Here is a 23,961-nt window from a genome sequence, read left to right as displayed (position 1 = left end):
AAACATCGATATGCTTCATGACAGTATTAGTGTCTTAATTTGCTTAGAAAGACGGCAAATATGTTAAAATGTATGACGTGATATTGCGCTAAAACGAGACCAAAACAACCTCTATGTCACAGTCACACTCACGAATCGGACAATAAAGCGATCAATGGTATGTCATTCGAGAAAACACAATCTCAACACAATAGCTTCAATCGGCTTCTCGTATCGCTTTTGTTGGTGTGTCTGCCACACCGTAATCTATGATACATACGGGCAAAATGCATTTCTGTATCGGTAAAACACTATTAATTTTGTTTTGTTTCTAATTTGTTTCTCTTGGAAAATTTACAGGAGAATTGCTTTGCAGGTTACTGCTTAAATGAAGCTCTGGCACACGAATCATGACGAATGTACCCCACCTCAATCCATATATTAACTTTGTTAAAATATATGTCTTTTGGAGATCCCGAAGTGGCGAAACTGCATTCCCCCGCGGCATTCCCGCTACTTTACAAAACCAGTTTGACTTGTATTATCGACTTGGAAAAGACAGATGTATGAGACATCAGTTAACATGTTTCCTGAAGATAGTTTTTTTTGTTTATTTAAGCCTACGTCCACGGGAGCCCTCCGAAATTACTCCATCCCCTCTCTGTATTTCGACACTAAATAAAAAAATATCGTGTTTAAAAGCCACCGGCAAGGCAAATTGCGTTTTTGGTATGATAAAGCAACTTTATATCTATATTTCATATTTATCTATATTAATATTATTATTGTTATTATTTTTATCATTATTATTGTTCCGCAGTTTGTAATAATGTTCTAGCACAGTAAAGGCTATACCCAACAGGAGCATGTCTAGGATATCCTTTTCCCTTTTGGTTTTATGTATTCAAAAATAGTTTATTGTCTTTAGAACTCTTAAAAGATTACTTTGTTTGTATTGATATCTTGGAATAGATTGAGGAGAAAATAATCTACAATTGACATGTAGAAGAGCTGTAGTACATTGAAAAAAAGAAGCCACACATAAGCTCTATAATACCCAAACCCCGTTATTGCTTCCACTCTATGTTAAATTTAAATATTTTCAGAGCCCATTCGGAAGAAAGATACATTTCTATACTTAGGGACAGTGATTTTCCGCGATCGCGGAAAACGGACGGAATTCACGGAAAAGGCCTTTTGAAACGGAAAGTGGCATTTCAAACGGAAAATCACGGAAAACGTATTTTCCCTCAAAATACACAGAATAGCAACAGAAATTACTCCAAAATAACAACAAAATGAGAATATTAAATGGCCACAAAACCCCAGAAAACACGATCTCACTTCGCTACAATCATGACAATTCACACATCGTGATTTCTCTCGACATCATTACACTCGATAGCACCCCGGGTTGAGCTTCACATCGCTTCAGATCGCTCAACTGCACGGTCGTGTGTTGCTGCCCTCTACGTTTGAAGATGTAACAGCACGATATCATGGTCTTAAAATCCAAGATGGCGGATTTGCGAAAGTCGTTGACTGATGATAACGATGTCCAAAAAACCCCAAAATTATCGATGAAATTTAATTTCACCGTAAAATAATGCTAATTATGTGAAAGGTGAGGATGTATGCATGCTAAATCAGTTTGAAAAATCATTAAATACACCAGCATAGATCCGATTAGAACGAATTCTATTGTGTTGTTGGTACAGTAGCAGATACAAATTTTGGCCAGTGCGAGTGTATGCGCTTTGATTTTGCTATTCAATGTGTAAACGGAATTGTCACTTTTCCGTGTGTACAATGTCTATGGGGAAACAGAATTTCCGTTTTCTGACGTGCTGAAACGGAATTTGAGATTTTCTGAAACGGAAAAGGCCATTTTTTGAAACGGAAAATCACTGTCCCTATATAGAACACACAGTAAAGCCTCTTTACTTTCTCCTCTTGAAAAAAAAAACATAGTTAGCATTGTTTTATATCGCATAAAATAAGTTCATGTACATGACAGTAGCCTGTCGAAGTTGCCCAACCCTTTATTTTGTTTTGACAATATATATTTAGAATATCGTCTAAATGAAGCCCTCATCTGGAAAAGGGCACTTATTAAAGGCAGCATCTACATTATATAGAGGAGGCCCTGGTACTTGGAAGCGGAGGCTGAAGCACCCGCAAGATTTTCCGGAAGAGGGGAGAGGGGGTGCTGCGTGTATTATTCTCGATAGATAGCACCCCCTGGAATTCCGGCAGATGTGACCAAAAAAGAAACGTTACCCAAAAAACTTCATTTTGTAGTGCAATCCTTTTTTTTATTTGCCTGTAAAATTTATTGATGTAAATATGAAAATCAAAAAAGGTTCAATGTAAATATTTGGTCCCAAGAAATTAAATAAGCTTAAGCCCCCTCTTCCCAGTGCCAAGGCCTCCTCTATATAATGTAGATGCTGCCTTTAATAAGTGCCCTTTTCCAGATGAGGGCTTCATTTAGACGATATTCTAAATATATATTGTCAAAACAAAATAAACGGTTTTGGCAACTTCGACAGGCCACCGTCACGTACACGAACTTATTTTATGAGATATAAAACAATGCCTTCTATGTTTTTTTCAAGAGGAGAACGCAAAGAGGCTTTACTGTGTGTAGTAGAAATGTATCTTTCTTCCGATTGGGATCTCAAAATATCTAAATTCAACATGGAGTGGAATCAATAAAGGGCCGTGTGGCTGTTCTTCAATTTACCACAGCTCCTCTACATGTCAGTTGAGTATTTTCTCCTCAATCTATTCCAAGGTATCAATACAAACAAAAGTAATCTTTTAAGAGTTCTAAAGACATGAATACACTATTTTTTAATACATAAACCAAAAAGGGAAAGGGTATCCTAGGCATGCTCCTGTTGGGTTATACATGTAGCCTTTACTGTGCTAGAGCACTATTACAAACGGCAGAACAATAATAATTATAATATCGTGCAGATAGTAATAATAATAATAATATTAATAATTATAATAATATCAATAATGATGAATGTAAATATAAAAATATAGATATAAAAGTTGCTTTATTATACCAAAAAACACAATTTGCCTTGCCGATGGCTTTAAAACATGATACTTTTTTTATTTAAAGTCGAAATACGGAGGGCTCCCGTGGGTTTAAATAAACAAAAATAAAAAAACTTTTTTTCAGGAATCATGTTGTCTGATGTCCCATACATCTGTGTTTTCCAAGTTGATAATACAAGTCAAACTGGTTTTGTAAAGTAGCGGAAATGCCGGGGACTCGAGATGCAGTTTTGCAACTTTGGGGTCTCCAAAAGACATATATTTTAACAAAGTTAATATATGGATTGAGGTGGGGGTACATTCGTCATGATTCATGTGCCAGAACTTCATTAAAGCAGTAACCTGCAAAGCAATGTCTCCTGTAAATTTTCCGAGAGAAACAAATTAGAAACAAATAAAACACAATTAATAGTGATTTACCGATACCGAAATGCATTTTGCCCGTATGTATCATAGATTACGGTGTGGCAGACACACCAACAAAAGCGATACGAGAAGCCGATTGAAGCTATTGTGTTGAGATTGTGTTATCTCGAATGACATACCATTGATCGCTTTATTGTCCGATTCGTGAGTGTGACTGGACATAGAGGTCGTTTTGGTCTCGTTTTAGCGCAATATCACGTCATACATTTTGACATATTTGCCGTCTTTCTAAGCAAATTAATCTTTTTCTTTTGACTCAAGGAACATTTGTGCCAAGTGGGACATTTGTACTAAAAAATGCAGCGCTCAACCTCTTAACAAGTCTACTAGAGAGCAAATTATTTACCGGTGTCTTCGTTCCATAGTTCAGGTTCCAAAGTTTCATCCCATATCTTTATTTTTCTTGAAGTGAATTATTTACGCCACAGTGAGAATCGTAACAGAGAGGACGGTCCGTGGACTAGATACAGTGCGCTATCGCGCCTCGCGATTTTACCACAAACCGTCCGCTCTAATACGATGCCCACTACTGCGTAAATAATTCACTTCAAGAAAAATAAAGATATGGGATGAAACTTCGGAACCTGAACTATCGAACGAAGACACCGGTAAATAATTTACTCTCCTTGTAGGTGCACTTATTACTGGTTTTAGAAAAGCTTTTCTTCAAATGCGTTTTCTGCCAAACTAACTTTCGCATCGAAGTGCGCAGAGAGGACGGTTCGTGGTGCGTGCGACGACATGTAGGAATGGCACTGCAGCTTCTATAGATAGAACTTCAACTGAAAATTGTTAACACTCATATAAAGATCAGAAAAATAATAATTGTCTTTGTGCTTTTCAGAAAATTTGATATGTTTAGTGGACTTAGAAAGAGGGGGACCATGTTTGTGTTTTGGTTTTAATTTGTGATTAAAGTATGGTGCAATTGGTTGATTGCACCCTAAAAAGTGTAGTCATCTGTCTCACCATATGTGAGCATTATCAAAATGTATCTGAGCCATGTCGTACTTTACCTAAATGAGACTGACATCTTATTCTTGCTATTGCTTCATTTTGTATAGAAACACCGTCTGTCAAGGTCTTAACAGCCAGACTATCCTGTCGCTTCAGTCTGGGGACATTCCTCCAGGAGTTCTCAGAGAAGCTTGGGAAGGTCTGTACGGACTGCACCCACAAGCTCTACCAAGCCAGCGGCTCAGAGTTCAAACCCTATGAACCCCCACCAAGTAAGGTGAGAAATGAAATCTTGTTGCACCAAGTATGTGGAAAAATTACATCTTGATACACCAAGTAAGATTAGAAATTGAATTGTGTTGCACCAAATAAGTATGAAATGAAATCAGTAACACCAAGTAAGATGAGAAATGAAATTGCATTACACCAAGTAAGTGGAGAAAGGGCATCTTGTTACACCAAATAAGATTAGAAATGAAATCTTGTAACAGCATACATGTAGAGGTGTTGTGGATAAGTCTCCGGACTGTGAACCACAAGTTCCGGGGTTCAAATCCCACCGCACAACTAGCATCCTTTGGCAAGGCGTTTATCTACATTTGCCACTCTCAACCCAGGTGTAGTAAAGGGGTACCCAGTAAGAAGAAATTCCTTGAATGCTTGATGCTCCCGATCAGGGTAGCCATGCTAAAGCCGGGGCCCGGGGTAATAGTATGCAGCGCTTAGAAACATTTGTATTAAGCGCTATATAAATGTTGCATATTATTATAAGGTAAGGAATGAAAGCTTTTAAACTGAAAAAAAATGATATTTTCAGGAAGAATAATTTTACCTTTTCTTTATTTGTTGTAGCAGAAAGAAAGATCTTGCACCATTCCTTCTTGCATCTATTGTAAAATTGGTGCCTGCCAATTGTTGGAAAGAGAATGAAACAAAAGATTGAGTCACTCTCAGAATGTGAATCTTGGAGGAATTGATTCTATTTCTTTTTATTTTGGTGATCGTCTCCTGACCATTTCTTTGACACAGATCCAAGAGTCCGATCTCCTTCATCACTGCCAACCATTACCAGGAAGTGAAGAGACATTCATTCTGATTGGACGTAATGTCCACCAATGGCGTTACAGCTTAGATTCAAGCTCACTTGATGAACCTCTGCAGCCTCCCAACCTCACCAACCCAAAGAGTAAGCATCTATTGGCTTTGTCAATTTATTCTTCGATGATTCTATTACTTAAAGTAGAATGAAACCATTGGAACAAGATAGCTTGTGTGAAAACAGAAAAATCAAAGAAACAGATCAACAAAATCTTGAGAAAAATCGGACAAATAATGAGAAAGTTATGAGCATTTGAATATTGCGATCACTAATGCTGTGGAGATAGCAAATTGACAATGCGACAAAGATGTGTGATGTCACTTGTGAACAACTCTCCCATTACTTTAGTAACTATATATTTCACTTGAATTGCCTCTTTTATCACATCTATCCATAGATCATGTGTTCTTTCTACATGAGGGCATGTAATTCATATTTTTTTAAGAATACATCATGGATAAAGAGTTGGTATCATCCTAAGAAAAGCAAAAAGAGACATTTTGAGGGTATTTTATAGTCCACCAAAGGGAAAGTTGTTCATCAGTGACATCACACATCCTTGTCGCATTGCCAATGGGAGGATCTCCATGGCATAGTGATTGCAATATTCAAATGCTCATAACTCTCATTATTTGTCCGATTTTTCTCAAACTTTCTTTATTCTTATTCTTTGATTTTTCTGTTTTTACACAGGCCTATTTGTTCCAAAGGTTTCATTCCCCTTTAATAAGCCAGTTATATTTAGCTTTTTTCAACATTTTTTGTTTGTTGAGTATTCTTGTACATTCATGAGCTTCTCAGTAGTAGAATTGAGGCAATGTGTTCGATTTCCTGCCGAGACACTCAAAAGACTTAATCAAATCAGCCGTCTAGTTCAGTGCTCATCTTTCAGAGCGGAGAAGGGTAATAAGAATGTCATATGTTAACCCTAAATAGACTGGGCTATTTCGACGCCTAAGAAGACGGGGGGGCTGATTCCGCCCCCCTTATGATCTCGGCCGTCGATCGCGCGATCGCGACGAAAATTGGCACATGCGTTACCCATGGCATTATCTACAAAACTATAACATCAAATTCTGCAAAAAATCTCATGTCTCATTGATTATGCTACTTTATGCGTAAAATCATAAGTTTGCTCTAATTAATAAAATAATGCTTTGTTTCACATACTATAGATAGGAATCTGATCAAATTGATTTTAAAAAAATTTCAAAATCACATTTATTTTCTTGTGTATTCTATTGTTTTCTAAATTTCTTTTGTATTTCTTTGTTTTTCAACTTTTTGTTTTTTTATTGTTTTTTCAATGGAAATTGTCAGGGACTTTATTTTGACCATAAAAAAGATCAAATTAATTGATTTTAAGCAGTAAAAGGAAAAATAATGATACATTTATGAATTTTGGCTAAGAACACTATTTGCATTGGATTTGTACACAAATTCATGTTTTTGAGCAATTTTGGGTCTGCATGCACTTACGAAATGTTGCGTAATTTTGGAACCGCGTACCCGGGGGTCACAATTTTGGTCTCAAAAGTTGCGCGAGACTTGAAAGTAAAAAGTCAGCGAGCGACGCGGTCAAAAAATTTCGTGCGGCATATTTATTGCGAAAAATGTTGAGGGGGGGCTGAATCAGCCCCCCCAGTCTTTTTAGGGTTAAGCAGGGCCCGTTGTTGAAGCAGTTAAACATGTAGTATCCTGGGTTCAGTGGCGGACCGTGAGCCGAGGAGACAAAGCATTGGAGGGGCACTGTATTGTTTGTGAACAATGCTTTGTCTCCTCCGGGTCACAGTCCGCCACTGCCTGGGTTAAATAAAACCATTAATATCATTATCGTTGTTATAATTAATTACATTATTTGTATGTACAGCTGTACAGTATACATGTATGCCAAGTTGGGCTATAGCAATGATTTTTAATTTCAATGTTAAAAGGTCAGAAGAGTTTTCAGCAGTTTGATCCGCTGGATATGACGTCATTGTGTAGCAGTGAGCGTAGCGGATTACCAGGTCTGAAACATACGTCGCAATCCATGAGATTGGTCGTACCCAGGCAGAGGCTTCTACTCTTACATGCCACTAATAAACAGGTGAGTGCATTATGAGGTAGGGGCGGGGTATAGCAGTGAGATACCTGAGGGTGTTTCACCGGGGGGGGGGGGCACTTCCATTGACGGGTGGATACCATGTGCGACCATGGGGTCTCGAAAAGCACCCTAAACATTTTCTAAATATTTTCCATATTCTGAAAATGCACCCCTTAGTACTGGTGTGTGAAACCCTACCCATGTCTGAAGCACATGCCTCTCAGTGTGTGAGATCTGTCAGACCAAGGGAGAGAACTTTATTCGTGCACAATAATCTGTTGGGGGGAGGGAGTACATGATAATCATGAAAATTACATATAAATCAACTATGACTAACTCAGACTAAAATCAGGCTTCGCTCTTTGGTCGTTGGGGAAAAACCCTCAAGTCGAGATTCAATTTATCATACAGATAAATTTCATCAAATATAGGCCCGTATTCTGAAGTCGGGTTAAACTTAAACTCAGGTTTAAAGTTATGGTTTGAGTATGGACAGCAAATTGTTACGTAAACACTAACAGTTTAGAATCATACATGTACTTCAGCTCAATCAGCTCTCAAATCATTCATAATTGTGCAGGAAGTATAAATAGATGATTGTCTTCACCATCGATGAATCAGGAAAGAGCAAAGTAAACATACAGTAAACATATAACTTAATAAAAATTTTGATACTTTTGGCTTCCCGTACTTAAACCACAACTTTAAACCTGAGTTTAACTTTAACCCGACTTCAGAATACGGGCCATAGAGTTTATATTGCTAATGATGACTTTACAATTAAAAATCATGTAAGGCTACTTGATGATCATTGTACAGTTTATTCAAGGTTTTGAATTGATGATGGTTCACTTGATAATGTTATTATTTGTAACTACTCTATGGTAATCTGTTTTTCTTGTTTCAGCTGAAAGTCTTTATTTACAACTGGTCCAATGACAAGCTGAGTTCTGTCGATAAGCTCTTTCAACGCCTGGTCATGTGGCACAACACGAGGGCGCACTTCCTTGATTGCTTAGTTAGTCAGAAGATGGGTCTGTACCATCATTGTCACTTTGGTTCCGATCAGGTTAGTATTCATTCATTCACTCATCCATTCATTCATCCATTCATTCATTCATCCATCAATTCATTCATCCATCCATCAATTCATTCACTCATTCATTCATTCACTCATTCATTCACCCATCCATTCATTCACTCACTCATTCATTCACTCATCCATTCATTCATCCATTCATTCATTCATCCATCAATTCATTCATTCATCCATCCATCAATTCATTCATTCATCCACTCATTCATTCATTCATTCACTCATTCATTCACCCATCCATTCATTCACTCACTCATCCATTCATTCACTCACTCATCCATTCACTCATTCATCCACTCATTCATTCACTCATTCATTCATCCACTCATTCATTCATTCATCCATCAATTCATTCATCCATCCATCAATTCACTCATTCAATCCATTCATCCAATTCATTCATTCCTTCTCATTATTCATTTATCCATTATTTATTCATTTATACTTATGCTCAGTGATCTTCAATTAGAAAATAATTTTCTTGCATGCAAATGGTAAGAGTCTACTCATTTTCCATTGCTATGTCTGACAAACCTCAAACAGGAGGCTATACATTTAGGGCTGCTGTAAGTTACTGTGTCTTGAACTTGGATTTGTCTATAGATATTGGTACTGCATGACACATTAATTTGAATCGACATCAACATCCGGATTTTCCAAATTCATAGAAGATTTAAAGCTTCTTGAATGGAAAATTGATGACATGTCATATTTTTCTATTTCACAGAATGACAACCCCTTCTCCCGTTCCCTGGAGCCCATCGAGTCTCTTGTGAAACAGCCCACCCTCCCTTCCAGAGACTTCTCCTCCCGGTCCCTCCCTGCCTCCTCACGCCCCACCCACCTGAGGCGACTGCACCCCGCCCTGCCACCGTTTGACCAGTCCCTCCAGAACACCAGGATAAAGCGCCCTCTCCAGGGCTCACCGCACAAACTCCTCCATGATCCGGTGTCAAGGAATGCTGCCCAGTTTGGAGAGATATGCAGGAACACACGCAAGGGTAAGTTGCTGAACAGTCTCATCATTTTATGGTTGCCTAACTTTCTTTGAACATAATAAAGTAGCTTTTGGTTTCAAGATACACATGATAAAGAATAACTAAAAGTAATCCTGGGGCCTGTTGCATACAACTTTTTACCTGAGAAAACTCTGGTAAAAACTGAAAACTAAGGTTAGTCTGATTTCTGCCATTGACTTTAACACAGGGCAAAAACTCTGGTAAAAACAACCTGAGTTTTTTAAGTAAAAAGTTTTATGCCGCGGGCTCCTCGCCTATGTGTGTATGTGTGTGTGTGTGTGTGTGACTATGTAAATCAGTTTGTGTTTTTAACCTGATGTCTAATAGAATAGGGTAGTCCTTGTACAAAGCCATGGGATTTACAGAATACAGAAGTTAGGTAATACATTCTTACAAACTATGACTCATAATTAGGATGATGTGAGTTACTTTCTGTCATAATGTTAAAATTAGTCCCAAAATATTCAAATAAAAAAAATTGCAAATCGTTTCATATTGATAAGTGGGATAGAACATGATTTGAATTCGAAGAAAGAAAATTAAATGAAGGAAGATTTCCAGGTTTACAAAGTTTTTATTTTTTATTCTGTGCCATGATTGGAAATACAAGTAACTTTGCATGAGTCAACCTCCATAAGTCAAATATTCACCCAAGTCAAGGCATTTTGTTTAGATCAGTTTATGCAAAACTTCTAGTCAAAGTTATCCTATTCAACCAGAATTCCATTGCCCCAAAAGATTTGACTTTGGTATAGTTACCAGATGACCGTTTCATAAAGCTGTTCGTAAGTTAAGAGCGACTCTAAGAACGACTGGTGATCCTTTCTTGTGGTAAATGATATATTCATTGGCGAGGGTTAAGCACGTAGGAAAGGGTTATCAGTCGTTCTTAAAGTCGCTCTTAACTTACGAACAGCTTTATGAAACACCCACCAGCACTATCATTTGAAAATGTCATGACCATGATAAATGCACGCATCTCTTTTTTCCATGAACAGAGTTGGAGGTTCAGAAAGAAGTTGAGACTCTGTTCAAGACATGGGAGAATCTGAAGAGAGGTCCTAGATCTAGGCAACCAGTCTGCAAGATAAGTGTAAGTTAATGCTCATTCTACAGCCAACCGCACATACATGAACTCCAGTAAGTTATTGACATGACCCCCCCCCCCCCCTCCTTTTCTATTACAGTAAATTCAGTCTATACAATATGTACACCTGTAGGTCAAAGCTATATTTGTCAAGCCCATCAAATTCCAGCATAGCTATTTTTTCAGTTTGCATAGTGTAGGCATACATTTTTTGTTTTCTTTTGTTTCAATATCTTTACGCATTACCTGTAATCATTAACAGCTTTGATTTGAATTTTCCACAGGACCACATGCTTGACCTGCTCAAACAGCGGTCAAGGCTCGTCCACTACTGTGCCACGCCCCTCCTGCTCGACCCCCACTGGAGGGACCATATGAACTGTAACATGGCGGGCGGGGCCAACATGGACCCCTCCCAGGTGAAGCATACCAATGAAGCACCGTGGCACAATGACATCAAGAACACCATGGTGTCCCAGTACAAGGATTTCCTGAAGTGGCAAGGTTTCATCAGTGTACATACATCACAGACCCACAGTAGACAAGGGTGAGTTAACTCATGTGGACCCCGTGGATTAGTCACTGATTTTGAAACAGGGTCCTGGGTTTGAATCCAAGCCATGGTGCAATTTCCTTCAACAAGAAATTGATCCTCATTTTGATGCACTGAACCCAGTTAAAGATAAATGAGAGTAGTTACACTGATTTCACAAAAAAGTCTGTAAAACCAGGCTTAATTGTCATTATATCATCGAGGATCTAGATCTGGTACAGTTTCATGTACATAAACTGAACTTGGTGAAATCTACACTGAAAAATGTTTACACTGAAAATCACCAACACAGATAAGCGCACGTGGGACAGTGTATTATTATTGCTTTGAATGTCGGCCTGACGCTTGACCTGAATCCCGTGCTTATCTGCTAATTTCTCAGCATTTCTTCTAGAATCCTTTGGCACATATTTTTTATTTCTACAAACAGACACTTTGGTGGTCATTTCATTGGATTCTGTACGAATTCATTTTAAGGTAAATGTGTACCTGGCAGAAATTCTAATTGGTTCTGTGCTGTAAAAAGCCACTGAGCTAAAGCCAGGGTAAATCCATGTGCCGTGGAAGCGCATAGGGACGGGATATATACATGTACCAGGACTGCATTGTTATTTTTTTATTAACTACTGAATTCTGTAATGATTTTTATATGGGATTTGTTTAAAGACTACCCACTTACTATATGCCTTCTTTAGTCATGTTGCAGCAATTTTTTATAGTCTTTAGATTTATTTATATACAGACCATCCCACTTATATTGAGTGTTGCCTCACATGCATTATAAAACTTGTGTCACAGTCATTTTCTGAAGTGTCACTTTGGTTTATGGCATACTCTATATCTCAGTAACCTTTGATTGGCTCACATTTACTTCTCAGTTTAATACCTCTTGAGACACTTTTCTCTATCATTTGGTTACTCCTTAGATCCAAGCTTCTGCATGCCCGAGGTAGCTCTGAACAGCATTCCAGACGTCTAAGCCTGAAGCGCCCTATTGAATCAGGAGTTGAAGGTCACCTTCAGATCACCTCACCAGGGGGTATCATCCTCATTGAACTCTCTTTCAAGGTGTGTTAAATGGGACTTGGAGATTTGTCAGGATTGTTTATAAATCTGTTTGGTGAAGATTGTTCCCTTGTGAAAGTGAATTTATTGACATAAAGGTTATTTAAGTGGCAAGTACAGAGATCATTATAAGCTTTTTTTTTTAAAAAGAGAATATTGAAAAGCTCATGTGTATGATCAGGACGATTTATAGTTGTACTCAACATATATTAAAAAATATATATACTTTCTTGGTCATCATCTTTGAGGTCCATGCTATTTAGATTTTTAGCAAAACACATGTACGAGGAAAAATGTAACTCTTAATCATGCCAGCATTTACTACATCGATGTTCAATAACTTATATATACTGTGGACTTGATGGTCAGTTATTTAAAAGTTTCACAGAAACTATTTTGTATCCACATTGAACTGAACTGAACTTTATAGTGTGATTTATGTAGAGAAGACCTAAATCCATGCAAGGGACCAAGCTTGCTCTCCATGGGAGTTTGATGGGAAGAGGGGGGGGGGGGGTCATGAATGGGCATGTCAGATTTACTAGCAGAATGCTTCCTTTTTTTGGTAGTATTTGTAGTAGTTTTTTATTTTTATCAAACAATACTGTATGTATACTGTATGTGGAGCGTTGTGGCCCAGTGGATAAGTCTTCTGACTTTGAAACAGAGGGTCGTGGGTTCGAATCCTAGCCATGGCGTAATTTCCTTCAGCAAGAAATTTATCCACATTGTGCTGCACTCGACCCAGGTGAGGTGAATGGGTACCTGGCAGGAATAATTCCTTGAATGCATGAGCGCTGGAAGGCAGCTCGAGCTAAAGCCGGGGTAATAATAATAATAAAAATAATAATATAAAATGCGCCATGGAATAGAATATTTCTAGATAGATGGCGCTATATAAATGCCTATTATTATTATTTTTTTTTAATGAAAAATACTACTAAAACAACTTAAATGTACGGATTTTACCCAAGAATTCCTTGAGATCATAACTTCATCTCTGGGAATAACACCCATTTTTTACATGTACATAATGTAGTCACATATTTGATAGTTAGTGATGTTTGTCTTGTCATCATTTAGCACATCTATTTCTGTGTGAAGCTGTATGCCTTTGAGAGCTCCAGACTTCCATCGGGAAAGACTATCAACAAAGAGGTGAGTGACTTGTAAACTTTGAGAAGACTCATTGCCAGGGGTGTGAGAGTTCAGATTTTATCTGATTTCAGATTTTTTTTTGTTTTAATTTTCAGCTTAATTTCATCCTATTTTGGGCTTCCCTCTGTACAAAAATTATGGTAGCTCTTTCTATTTCAGATTTTTTCAACACTCTTCAGCTTTTTTTCAGATCTTTTTTATTTGTGACCACTCACACCCCTGATCATTGCAAATTTGTTTGAACTATATGTTCAAATTCCCCAGTATTCTTCAGTACAGAAAAAAATCACAGAAATAAGGAAGAACATAATGGCCTGTATTCTGAAGTCAGGTTTAACTTAGATCATGGTCTAACTCTGTGTTAAATATATTGGAAGCCAATAGTGTCAACTTTTTTATTTAAGTTGTATGTTTCATATTTTTACTGTGCTCTTTCCTGATTCCTTTATTGTGAAGACAATCATCTATTTATACTTCCTAAACAATTATGAATGATTTTAGAGCCAAATGAGCTGAAATATGCTATCCCTACCGTTAGTGATTTATGTAACAATTGGCTCTCCATACTTAAACCACAACTTTATACCTGAGTTTAAGTTAAACCCAACTTCAGAATACGGGCCATAGAGGTGTAGTGGCTCAGTAGACAAGTCTCCAGATTTTGAACCTCAAGATCTGGCGTTCAAAGCGTACTGTAGCACTCGGGTCCTATTGCAGGGCGTTTATCCATATTTGCCACTCTCCACCCAGGTGTAAACGGGTAAATGTCTCAACACATTGTTTAACAATAGTTTGCATAACTTACTGCTTTAGAAAATGGCACCAGGGGTCCCAATGGGGTCATGCTGATGACTTTTGTTAAATTTCCAAATATGAGTCCTTTACTTTGTAAGTCAAATACCCTCGCATCAATCCTGTATTATTGTTAAAATCCAAATGTTATTGACTTACATGGTGGCATAATGATATCATACCAAAATGATTTATGAATTGTTCATTCATTCAGTTGGCGACCCTATTCACCGATGACTGTGACAAGTACAAAGACCTGATCCATCTTCACTCGTCGGCTTACGACTTCCACCTGCGGACGATCCAATCCTATCTCTTCAACCCTGACATGGGCTTCCAGTCACATTACCATGTCTCCAGCTTTCTTGGGAGTTTCATGAAGTACTACTCGATGCCACCACAGTTCAGGCAGAACTACATCAAGAAAGGTAAGACATTGCTGTTATGGAGAATTTTATTTTAGTAGCATTGTTTAAAGCTTAATGATAGTACTTGCAGTAAAACACTACTTTCGTGAGAAAGTCTGTAAAGCCAAGGTTAAGTATGACTATATCATCGTGTCTAGATCTGGTACAGTTACATACCGGTAAACTGGACTATGTGAAATCATAAAATCTAAGCTGAAATACGATCACACTGAAGATTGCCAACACAGATAGGCTCACGTGGGACAGTGAATTATTATTGCTGGAATAAAGACCCGACGGAAGTGACCGAATCCGCGCTTATTTTTCTTATTTCTCCGCAATTACACAACTTCTTCCAGAATCCTTTGGCACATATTTTTATTATAATAATGATAATAATATAGGCATATTAACCCAGGGTAGCCACTACACTTTTGAAAACTGTTCTACCAGTGTGCCCTGCTATTATTATTCATACAAACAGACACTTGGGTGGTCATTATATTAGATTATGTAAAAAGTCATTTTGAGATAATTACCAGAACTGGAATTTATCTTTAAGTCGGCTTATAAAACCTTGTATCCCCATTTTTTATAGGACTGTTAAGGAAAAGCAGTATTTTAGAATTACAGCAACCCAATAAAAGTCTCTTTATCTCTGTTGATACCAATTTCTAAGTAAAAAAAAGAGAGAGAGAGAGGTTGCCAGAGACATACATATCCTATGTCTAAAATAAAGCTTTTTCAAAGTTCTGAATTTCAAGAGCTGACAGAATATCAAAGTAAAATTCAGTCAGCTCTCCCCTCCTCAAATTATTTGCAACAAATTTGAACTTTCCACTATCTTACATACAACAGAAGAAAAGGTATGATTGCAATCGTATTGTGCCATTTTTTTTTTTACAATGCTTTACATTGCCATTATAGAGAGTGCAATTTTTTTATGAATTGCACAGGTTTTGTAAGTGGTAAGAAATTTAAACTTTTGGAGTTAAGTCTTACCATGCCTCATTAATATGCATTGAAAAAAATAGTAGATTTTCTTTTCGATCTTCAAGATAATATGAAAAACCCTTGCTTGATGTGAATGAGTGGAAATTAATTCCACAGACACAATACAATGCATACTTTTGGAATTAAGTCTTACCATGCCACATTAATATGCATTGAAAAAAATAGTAGATTTTCTTTTCGATCTTCGAGATAATATGAAAAATCCTTGCTTGATGTGAATGAGTGGAAATTAATTCCACAGACACAATACAATGCATACTTTTGGAATTTTGGAATGCCACATTAATATGCATTGAAAAAAAATAGTAGATTTTGTTTTGATCTTCGAGATAATATGAAAAATCCATGCTTGATGTGAATGAGTGGATTATTAATTCCACAGACACAATAAAATGCATACTTTTGGAATTACAATCTGTAAGTCTTACCATGCCACATTGATATGCATTGAAAAAAAAGTAGATTTTCTTTTCGATCTTCGAGATAATATGAAAAATCCTTGCTTGATGTGAATGAGTGGATATTAATTCCACAGACACAATACAATGCATATTACTGTTTTCTAAAGTCTGCATTGCTAGTATTAAAGAGAAAAATGAATTATATCGACTGTATAGATATGTGTACATGTGATAAGTATAATTGCACAAAAACATGTCTGTGGCATGCGAAGGGTTAGACTTTTCATTGGTATGAGTATATTATTATTATTATTATTATTATTATATATGATGCGCTATTTTGAATGCTTTGATGACCCCACTGTCCCCTCCCCCCCAAAAAAAAACTGATCTCTCTTTGAATTAGGCTTGAGTGTATGTTGTTGTATGCAGGCGAACAATGTAAATGCAAGCAAGAAATTACTATTTAGAAATACTTTGCCTTTTGCTTTTAAAAACTCAATTTGATTGTGAAAGAAATCCTCTGGAAAGGTAAAGGTTATACCAGGGGAGCGTTTCATCAATATTTTGTCCGACAAGTTGTCAGATCTGACATCTTTCCTTAATTTTGATTGGCTGAGAGTCACTGTTTCTATGGTAACTGTCAGATAAAAGGGAACTTGTCGGATAAAACATCCGACAAGTCCTTTCATGAAACGCTCCCGCGTTTTACAAGTTATTAAAATAACTAATGTGATGTTAACTTGAAGTTGTTTTATTATATTACAGACACCTATACTGCACACAGAAACAAGTTTCTTCCTTTTTTTTGGGGGGGGGACATTGCTGCTATATTGGATTGCATAATGCAGGCGAGACGGCCAGGGTTATTCCACGTGTAATACTCGTGGATTGTTCATTTTTTTTCTTTGCAGACACAATCCAATTCCTTAGCCTGAACACCCCAGCTCCCCAGCTGTACGAGTACCTTGTCAACCACCCACCTCCTAACTGGCGGAAACTTGTGATGGTCCATCCCTCCTCCTCCTCCACGGGCACGCCCGAGGCTGCAGGCTTTCCTAGCGACAGGGAGGAGCTTCATCATGCTCTATGCCGCATCCACGGCAGCGTCCACCCTCTCCTTCAAGATCGTCAAAGCAACCGCTTCCCAGATGACGTGAGCGTAGTGGTGGCCTGGGATGAGGCCGAGTACCGCTGCCAGACTAGGCCGAATTCACCGGCCGTTGGAGCCTCGGGGTCTTCATCAGCTGAGAGTATGGCGGTTTACCACAAGAACATGCTACAGCTTGAGTTCTATGTCATTGTGACAAATCGCAAGGATATTTACCCACAGAAGACAGTTAAGCCCGTGGTAAGGATAAAATCTTTCAATAATTTTGGTGGTTTCAGTTGTTAATTGTCATTTGCAATTGAGCTGTCATTAAAATGACAGTCACGCCTAAAACATTTCTTTATTCAGCCTTCATCTTTTAATGTTTTTCAAACTATTTGACATACACATGCTGTGAATTATATTCGGCGTTAACACTTATTAAAAAAACATGTTCTGGCTTTTTGTCTCACCTGCAAAGTAGAGTGAGACTGTTGGCGCCACTTTTCTGACGGCGGCGGCGTCAACACCAAATCTTAACCAAAGGTTAAGTTTTGAAATGACAGCATAACTTAGAAAGTATGTGGACCTAGTTCATGAAACTTGGCCATAAGGTTAATCAAATATTACTGAACATCCTGCCTGAGTTTCAGGTCACATGACCAAGGTCAAAGGTCATTTAGGGTCAATAAAATTTGACCATGTTAGGGGAATCAACATCAAAATCTTAACCTAAGGTTAAATTTTGGAACTGTCTTCATAACTTAGAAAAAAACTGGACCTAGTTGATGAAACTTGGACATAAGGTTAGGACATAAGGTTAAACAAGTATTACTGAACATTCTGTCGGATTTTCAAGTCACATATCAAGGTCAAAGGTCATTTAAAGTCTATGAACTTTGGCCAAGTTGGGAGTATTTGTTGAATTACCATCATAACTTTGACAATGTATTGATCTAGTGCATAAATCTTGGTCATAAGAGTAATCAAGTATCTCTGAACATCCTGTGCGAATTTCAGGTCACATGACCAAGGTCAAAGGTCAATGAACTTTGGCTATGTGGGGGGTATCTGTTGAATTACCATTATAACTTTGAAAGTTTATGGATCTGATCCATGAAACTTGGACATAAGAGTATTCAAGTATCACTTAACATCCTGTGCGAGTTTCAGGTCACATGACTAAGGCAAAGGTCATTTAAGGTCAATGAACTTTGGCCATGTTGGGGGTAGTTGTTGAATAATCATCATACCGGTAACTCTGTTAGTGTATGGATCTAGTTCATAAAACTTGGATATAAGAGTAATCAAGTATCACTGAACATCCCATGCGAGTTTCAGGTCTCATGACCAAAGTCAAAGGTCATTTTGGAGGTAATTATTAGATTGCTGTAATAACTTTCAAAGTTTATAGATATAGTTAATAAAATGTGGATATAGGGGTAATCAATTATTACTGACAAGTCTTAGGTCGCATGATCAAGGTCAAATGTCATTTATTGTCAATGAACGTAGTATTGTATCAATATATGAATTTCTTTGGGGGGTGAATATTTATTTTATAGTAGTTTTCAAAGCCAGCACTGCTGCCATATTGAATCACGCGATGCAGGTGAGACTGCCAGAGGCGCTCCACTTGTCATAGTAATGTTTTTACAGCACATTTTAGTATCATCACCAACCCTGCTTTAAACTTAGAGCTTTTTGGCAATTATGAGAAACATTTACAAACAACTCAAACTGTTGGAAGTATGTTATTTCGTTTAGTCACACATTTTTTTCGTAATCCTTCGCTGAAATTTCCATCTCTTATTATCATCTCCTTCCAGCGAGCAGACGATTCCTTCCTCCCTAAATCAGCGTTCCTCCAGCGGTGCAAGCTCGGAGAGACGGAGGCCATTGCCGAGCGTGAGCGCATCCTGGCCATGTTGACCAGTGCCGATATCAACTGCAGAAGAGACTCTCTGTGGGATCAACTACTGATGTGGGACATGGAAGACATGGATTCCATGGCAACCGCATCAACAAAGAAAGGGAAGAAGAGAGACAGCGCAGAGGAAGAGGAGTCACAGGTGAGATGAACGGACTACTGATGTGATTTACATTAACATGTGAACTTCAGTGGGTACTTTTGCAGTAGGCTTTGCAATTAAGTCTTAGGACTCTTGTTAGAATGCTCCCCAAAGAGAAGAGAAAGTGCATTCATTGTGTGCTGGCATGCCAGGTTACGATGACCAGGGTGATCGTATCACATTGGTCACCAAAGGAAAAAAAGGGATGCATGACTATGGAAACACCATTAAAGCAGTAGGATGGATTTATGGGTGTTGATGTTTATAATTGCATGCTAACTTACTTTGATAGCACTGATAACTATGCTTTATTCATCCCAGATGATACACAGTGCATGAAATATGAGTATTGCATTGGAATACATTGTATAAGAGTCCAATGAATGGTGTCCTAAATTACAAGTAGAATGAATATTTTTTCAACAATGATTTTACCTGTAGTATTCTTTTCTGATTCTCCACCAGTCCATGCCTTATCCAGAGTTCAAGGTGCTGCTAGGGTGTGTCCACCACACCCCTCTGACCATCATGGACCCCTCCCTCAAACCCCTCCTAACGAATAGTGTGGGCTGGTATACAGAGCTCTTCCGTGCCTTGAGGGGCAGTCGTTACCCCATCATCACCCGGTATATCACCAGCGAGGATGGCAAGGCCAAGCATCTGGTTCTTCTCCTTGCGGACTCCTGCAACCAGGTGGTTCTGTTCACCATCGACGAGAACACAGCGGTAAGAGGCTTCTTGTCTGATCCATTCCAATCACCCATTTTACATTTCTTTCAGCTTTTTATTTGTAATTCTATTCTTTACTTGTTCATGTTTTTTCTGAACATTTGTTTTAACCAGGGATGGGGGGGTTCTTATTTTTATTTGGCAACCAGTCAATTTGACAATTTTCGCCAGTTTTCAGGCAAAAGCCTGAATTCAGGCTCTGGCAATTTATTTTCAGGCCATAGTTTTAGCATTTTTGTGTAAAAAATATTGTATTCTAGGTGATTTTCAGGCCCTCTGATCAATTCCAACTGGCATCCCTATTTAACATACCAGTTTAAACCAATATATTTGCAGATATCAGGGAAGCATTACATGAATGGTGATTTTCACAGACAAATTTTCTCTCAGCCAATCAGCTGCAAGGATTTCAGCAGCTTGTAACAATTAAGAATCATTGACTATTTGCTTCACAAGATACTCCCTAGATAAACCATCTTAATTTGTTAACTTCAAGGTCACACATGCACAATGGTATTCCTCTCTTTGCTTTGTAATTCACTTTCAATCCTTCATGTTATTCAGGGGAACGTTTCAAGAAAGGACTTGTCAGAAATTTCATCCGACCAGACCTGTTTTATCCGACAGTTACCATTAAATGATAGTAACAGTGCCTCACAGCCAATCAGAATCAAGGAAATTTGTTAGATCTGACAACTGTTCTGACAAAAATGTTGATGAAACACTCCCTTGATAAGATGTGTCATAGTTAAATCTGCTTCAGAGACCACATGATTGGTTTCTTTGGGATAGTTGTTCCCCATTGAAACATGTTCTACAGGAATGTGCTAGTAAAGACCACTTGGATATAAATACTAATTTTCTTGTCTCCTGTGAGTGGTCTTTGTAGACAGGTTTGACTATAATTATGAGGTGTTATTTTTCCATCATACCGGATCATCATTTTATGAATCTCTCTTTAACAAAATGCCATCGTATTGGTGCTTATTATTGACCGATACCAAAGGTTTCACTGATATTCCCGTTCTTATTCCCCAATAGGAGTTGGAGATGATCAGTAAAGAACGTCCTACCATGGTACCAGACGGGGATGGCAACATGACCATCATCCTGGATATTGAGACTCAGAAGTACATTGAGAATATCATCAATGCAATCGGCTTTCATCTATGGACCACGGTCTTCTGAGGACCACAGATTGTCAGGGGTACAAGACCTTTGAGAGGCAACATGGCGATCTTGGACATTGAGGATATAATCAATGTCATTAGAGGTTTCATCTAAACCACAAGTCTTCTGAAGATCAAAGGTTGTCAGGGGTACAAGACCTTTGAGAGGCAACATGGCGATCTTGGACATTGAGGATATAATCAATGTCATTAGAGGTTTCATCTAAACCACAAGTCTTCTGAAGATCAAAGATTGTCAGGGGTACAGGACCTTGGAGAGGAAACATGGGTATCTTGGACATTGGGAATATCATCAATTGAGGATATAGTCTTCAGAGGTAGGACCTTGGAGATTGAACCTTGATGACATAATCAATGCCGTTGGCTTTCTTCTTTGGACAGTGGTCTTCTAAATAAGATTATCTGAGGTAAAGGTTATCTGAGGTAAAGGCTATCTGAGGTAGAGGCTATAGAAATGGCATTATCGTAGACAGTAGAACTCGGAAGTACATTCTTCTAGGGATCAAACATTGTCTGAGGTATATGTAACCTGAGACATGGTAACATAGTGATCCCACAAGTAGGTACCTGGGCTCTTCTGTGCATCAGTGCAATCATTCTTGACAAGCTTTATAAGGACAAAAGAAAACCGGAGGTTGGACCTTGAAGACCTTGCATAACATGGTAATCTTCAAATCTACATTGAGAATATCATCAGTGGCATTGGCTTTCATCTCTAGGCAAAAGTCTCCTGAGAAGCAAAGAACAATCCTTGGTACCCAACTGATGGCACCATGTGTTTACATGTACTTAAGTGTATACATGTATTTAGGTGAACTATACCTTGCCTATTATAGAATTTCTTGCCTATTTGCTCCAACTTCTCTTTAGGCAAAACAAGAGTTAAATGAATTAATATTTGGTATATACCTTATCCAAAATCAGTTGTATACATGTATTTGAAGTTTCTGTATAAATATAAATATGCTATATTTTTTGCAATATTTGTAAGTCTGAAGATAAGTAATTGAAAATTGTGAAATTTTGTGAATTGAAACTGCCAGATAATGTGTAAAGAAGTATAATGAATATATACTGATGCGATTGCTCTGCCACACTTGTACTTGTATTTCACGTCTTCCATATTTAAAGCAGAATGAAACCTTTGGAACAAAATAGCTTGTGTGAAAACAGAAAAATCAAAGAAACAGATCAATGAAAGTTTGAGAAAAATCAGACAAATAATGATAAAGTTATGAGTATTTGAATATTGCGATCACTAATGCTACGGAGATCCTCATATTGGCAATGCGACAAAGATGTGTGATGTCACTTGTGAACAACCTTCCCCATTACTTTAGTATATATTTCACTTAAACTGCCTCTTTTATCACATCTATCAGTAGATCATTCGTTCTTCTTATAGGAGGGCATGTAATACATATTTTTAAAGAATACATCATGGATAAAGAGTTTGTATCACCATAAGAAAAGCAAAAACAGACATTTTGAGGGTATTTTATAGTCCATCAAAGGGAAAGTTGTTTACATGTGACATCACACATCCTTGTCGCATTGCCAATGTGGGGATCTTCATAGCATTAGTGACTGCAATATTCAAATGCTCATAACTTTATAATTATTTGTCCTATTTTTCTCAAACTTATTTTGTTCTTACTCTGATTTTTCTGTTTTGACACAAGCCTACTTGTTCCAAAGGTTTCATTCCCCTTTAAACTGATTCATAGCAACCAAAGGTTTGGTTACATGGCTTGGTTTTGTAAGACTGATCATCAGTCCTCCCAATCCAGAGGGCCGTTTCATAAAGCTATTCGTAAGTTAAGAGTGACTTTAAGAACAACTGGTGAACCTTTCTTACGCGCTTAACCATCACCAATGAATATACCATTTTCCACAAGAAAGGATCACCAGTCGTTCTTAAAGTCGCTCTTAACTTACAAACAGCTTATGAAACACCCATTAGGTAACTGGAAAATATGGATGAATTTGCTCAAAATTAGCAACTAAATTTTTTTCCCATAGGATTAGACAGTAGAGTCAAGAAATAATGAAAAGTCATATCGAAACAAAAGCTCAGAATTAAAGATCTGCATTACAAGTGGCTGAGTGTGAATTTGATATTGTTTTTAAAGATTTTTTTAAAGGAATATCCATAGAAAATACTTTTTTTTAGCAAGAAGTGAAAGCAAATTCTAATTTTGTTGGAAGAAGATCTAACAGATCTAAGTGCCTGAGACCTGTATTCTGAACTTTGGTTTAATTAAAACTCTGGTCCAAAGTTATGGTTTAATAATGAATAGGCAATTCTAAGAACTTGTGGAAAGAGCCAAGTACAAATATTATTCATAATGTAAATGCAATTTGAAATTCTGGGCTTCCCAAAATTTGAAAGAAGAGAGAGTGAGACTATGGGCCAAGGTTAAAGAGAAATGCCAGTAGTTGCAGTAAACACTGATTTCATGAGAAAGTCTGTAAACCAGGCTTAACTGTCAGTATATCATCAAGTATATAGATCTGGTACAGTTACATGTACATAAACTGAACTTTGTGAAATCTTGAAATCTACGCTGAAAAATGTTCACTCTGAAGATCACCAACACAGATAAGCGCACATGGGACAGTGTATTAATATTGCTTTGAATGTTGGCCCGATGCTTGAACCGAATACT

At 37.7% G+C, this 23,961-nt stretch overlaps 1 protein-coding gene across 5 annotated transcripts in view; it reads left to right on the top strand.

Annotated features, from left to right (window-relative positions):
• Positions 1 to 21,511, top strand: part of LOC121423448 (KICSTOR complex protein SZT2-like) — a 90,349-nt gene extending 68,838 nt beyond the window's left edge. For all 5 annotated transcript variants that reach the window (XM_041618787.1, XM_041618790.1, XM_041618788.1 and 2 more), the window contains 14 exons: positions 4,542 to 4,711; positions 5,464 to 5,620; positions 7,468 to 7,622; positions 8,527 to 8,688; positions 9,443 to 9,716; positions 10,733 to 10,827; positions 11,106 to 11,368; positions 12,301 to 12,442; positions 13,523 to 13,597; positions 14,604 to 14,817; positions 17,126 to 17,562; positions 19,131 to 19,373; positions 19,839 to 20,099; positions 21,144 to 21,511. In XM_041618787.1, coding sequence (XP_041474721.1) covers positions 4,542 to 4,711; positions 5,464 to 5,620; positions 7,468 to 7,622; positions 8,527 to 8,688; positions 9,443 to 9,716; positions 10,733 to 10,827; positions 11,106 to 11,368; positions 12,301 to 12,442; positions 13,523 to 13,597; positions 14,604 to 14,817; positions 17,126 to 17,562; positions 19,131 to 19,373; positions 19,839 to 20,099; positions 21,144 to 21,290 — 2,795 coding nt within the window. In that variant the 3' untranslated portion in view covers positions 21,291 to 21,511. The remainder of the gene's footprint in view (positions 1 to 4,541; positions 4,712 to 5,463; positions 5,621 to 7,467; positions 7,623 to 8,526; positions 8,689 to 9,442; positions 9,717 to 10,732; positions 10,828 to 11,105; positions 11,369 to 12,300; positions 12,443 to 13,522; positions 13,598 to 14,603; positions 14,818 to 17,125; positions 17,563 to 19,130; positions 19,374 to 19,838; positions 20,100 to 21,143) is intronic.
• Positions 21,512 to 23,961: the final 2,450 nt, after the last annotated feature.

Source organism: Lytechinus variegatus, chromosome 11 (assembly GCF_018143015.1).
Source record: "Lytechinus variegatus isolate NC3 chromosome 11, Lvar_3.0, whole genome shotgun sequence".
NCBI classification, from domain to species: Eukaryota; Metazoa; Echinodermata; class Echinoidea; order Temnopleuroida; family Toxopneustidae; genus Lytechinus; species Lytechinus variegatus.
This window is presented reverse-complemented; position numbering and strand designations above follow the sequence as displayed.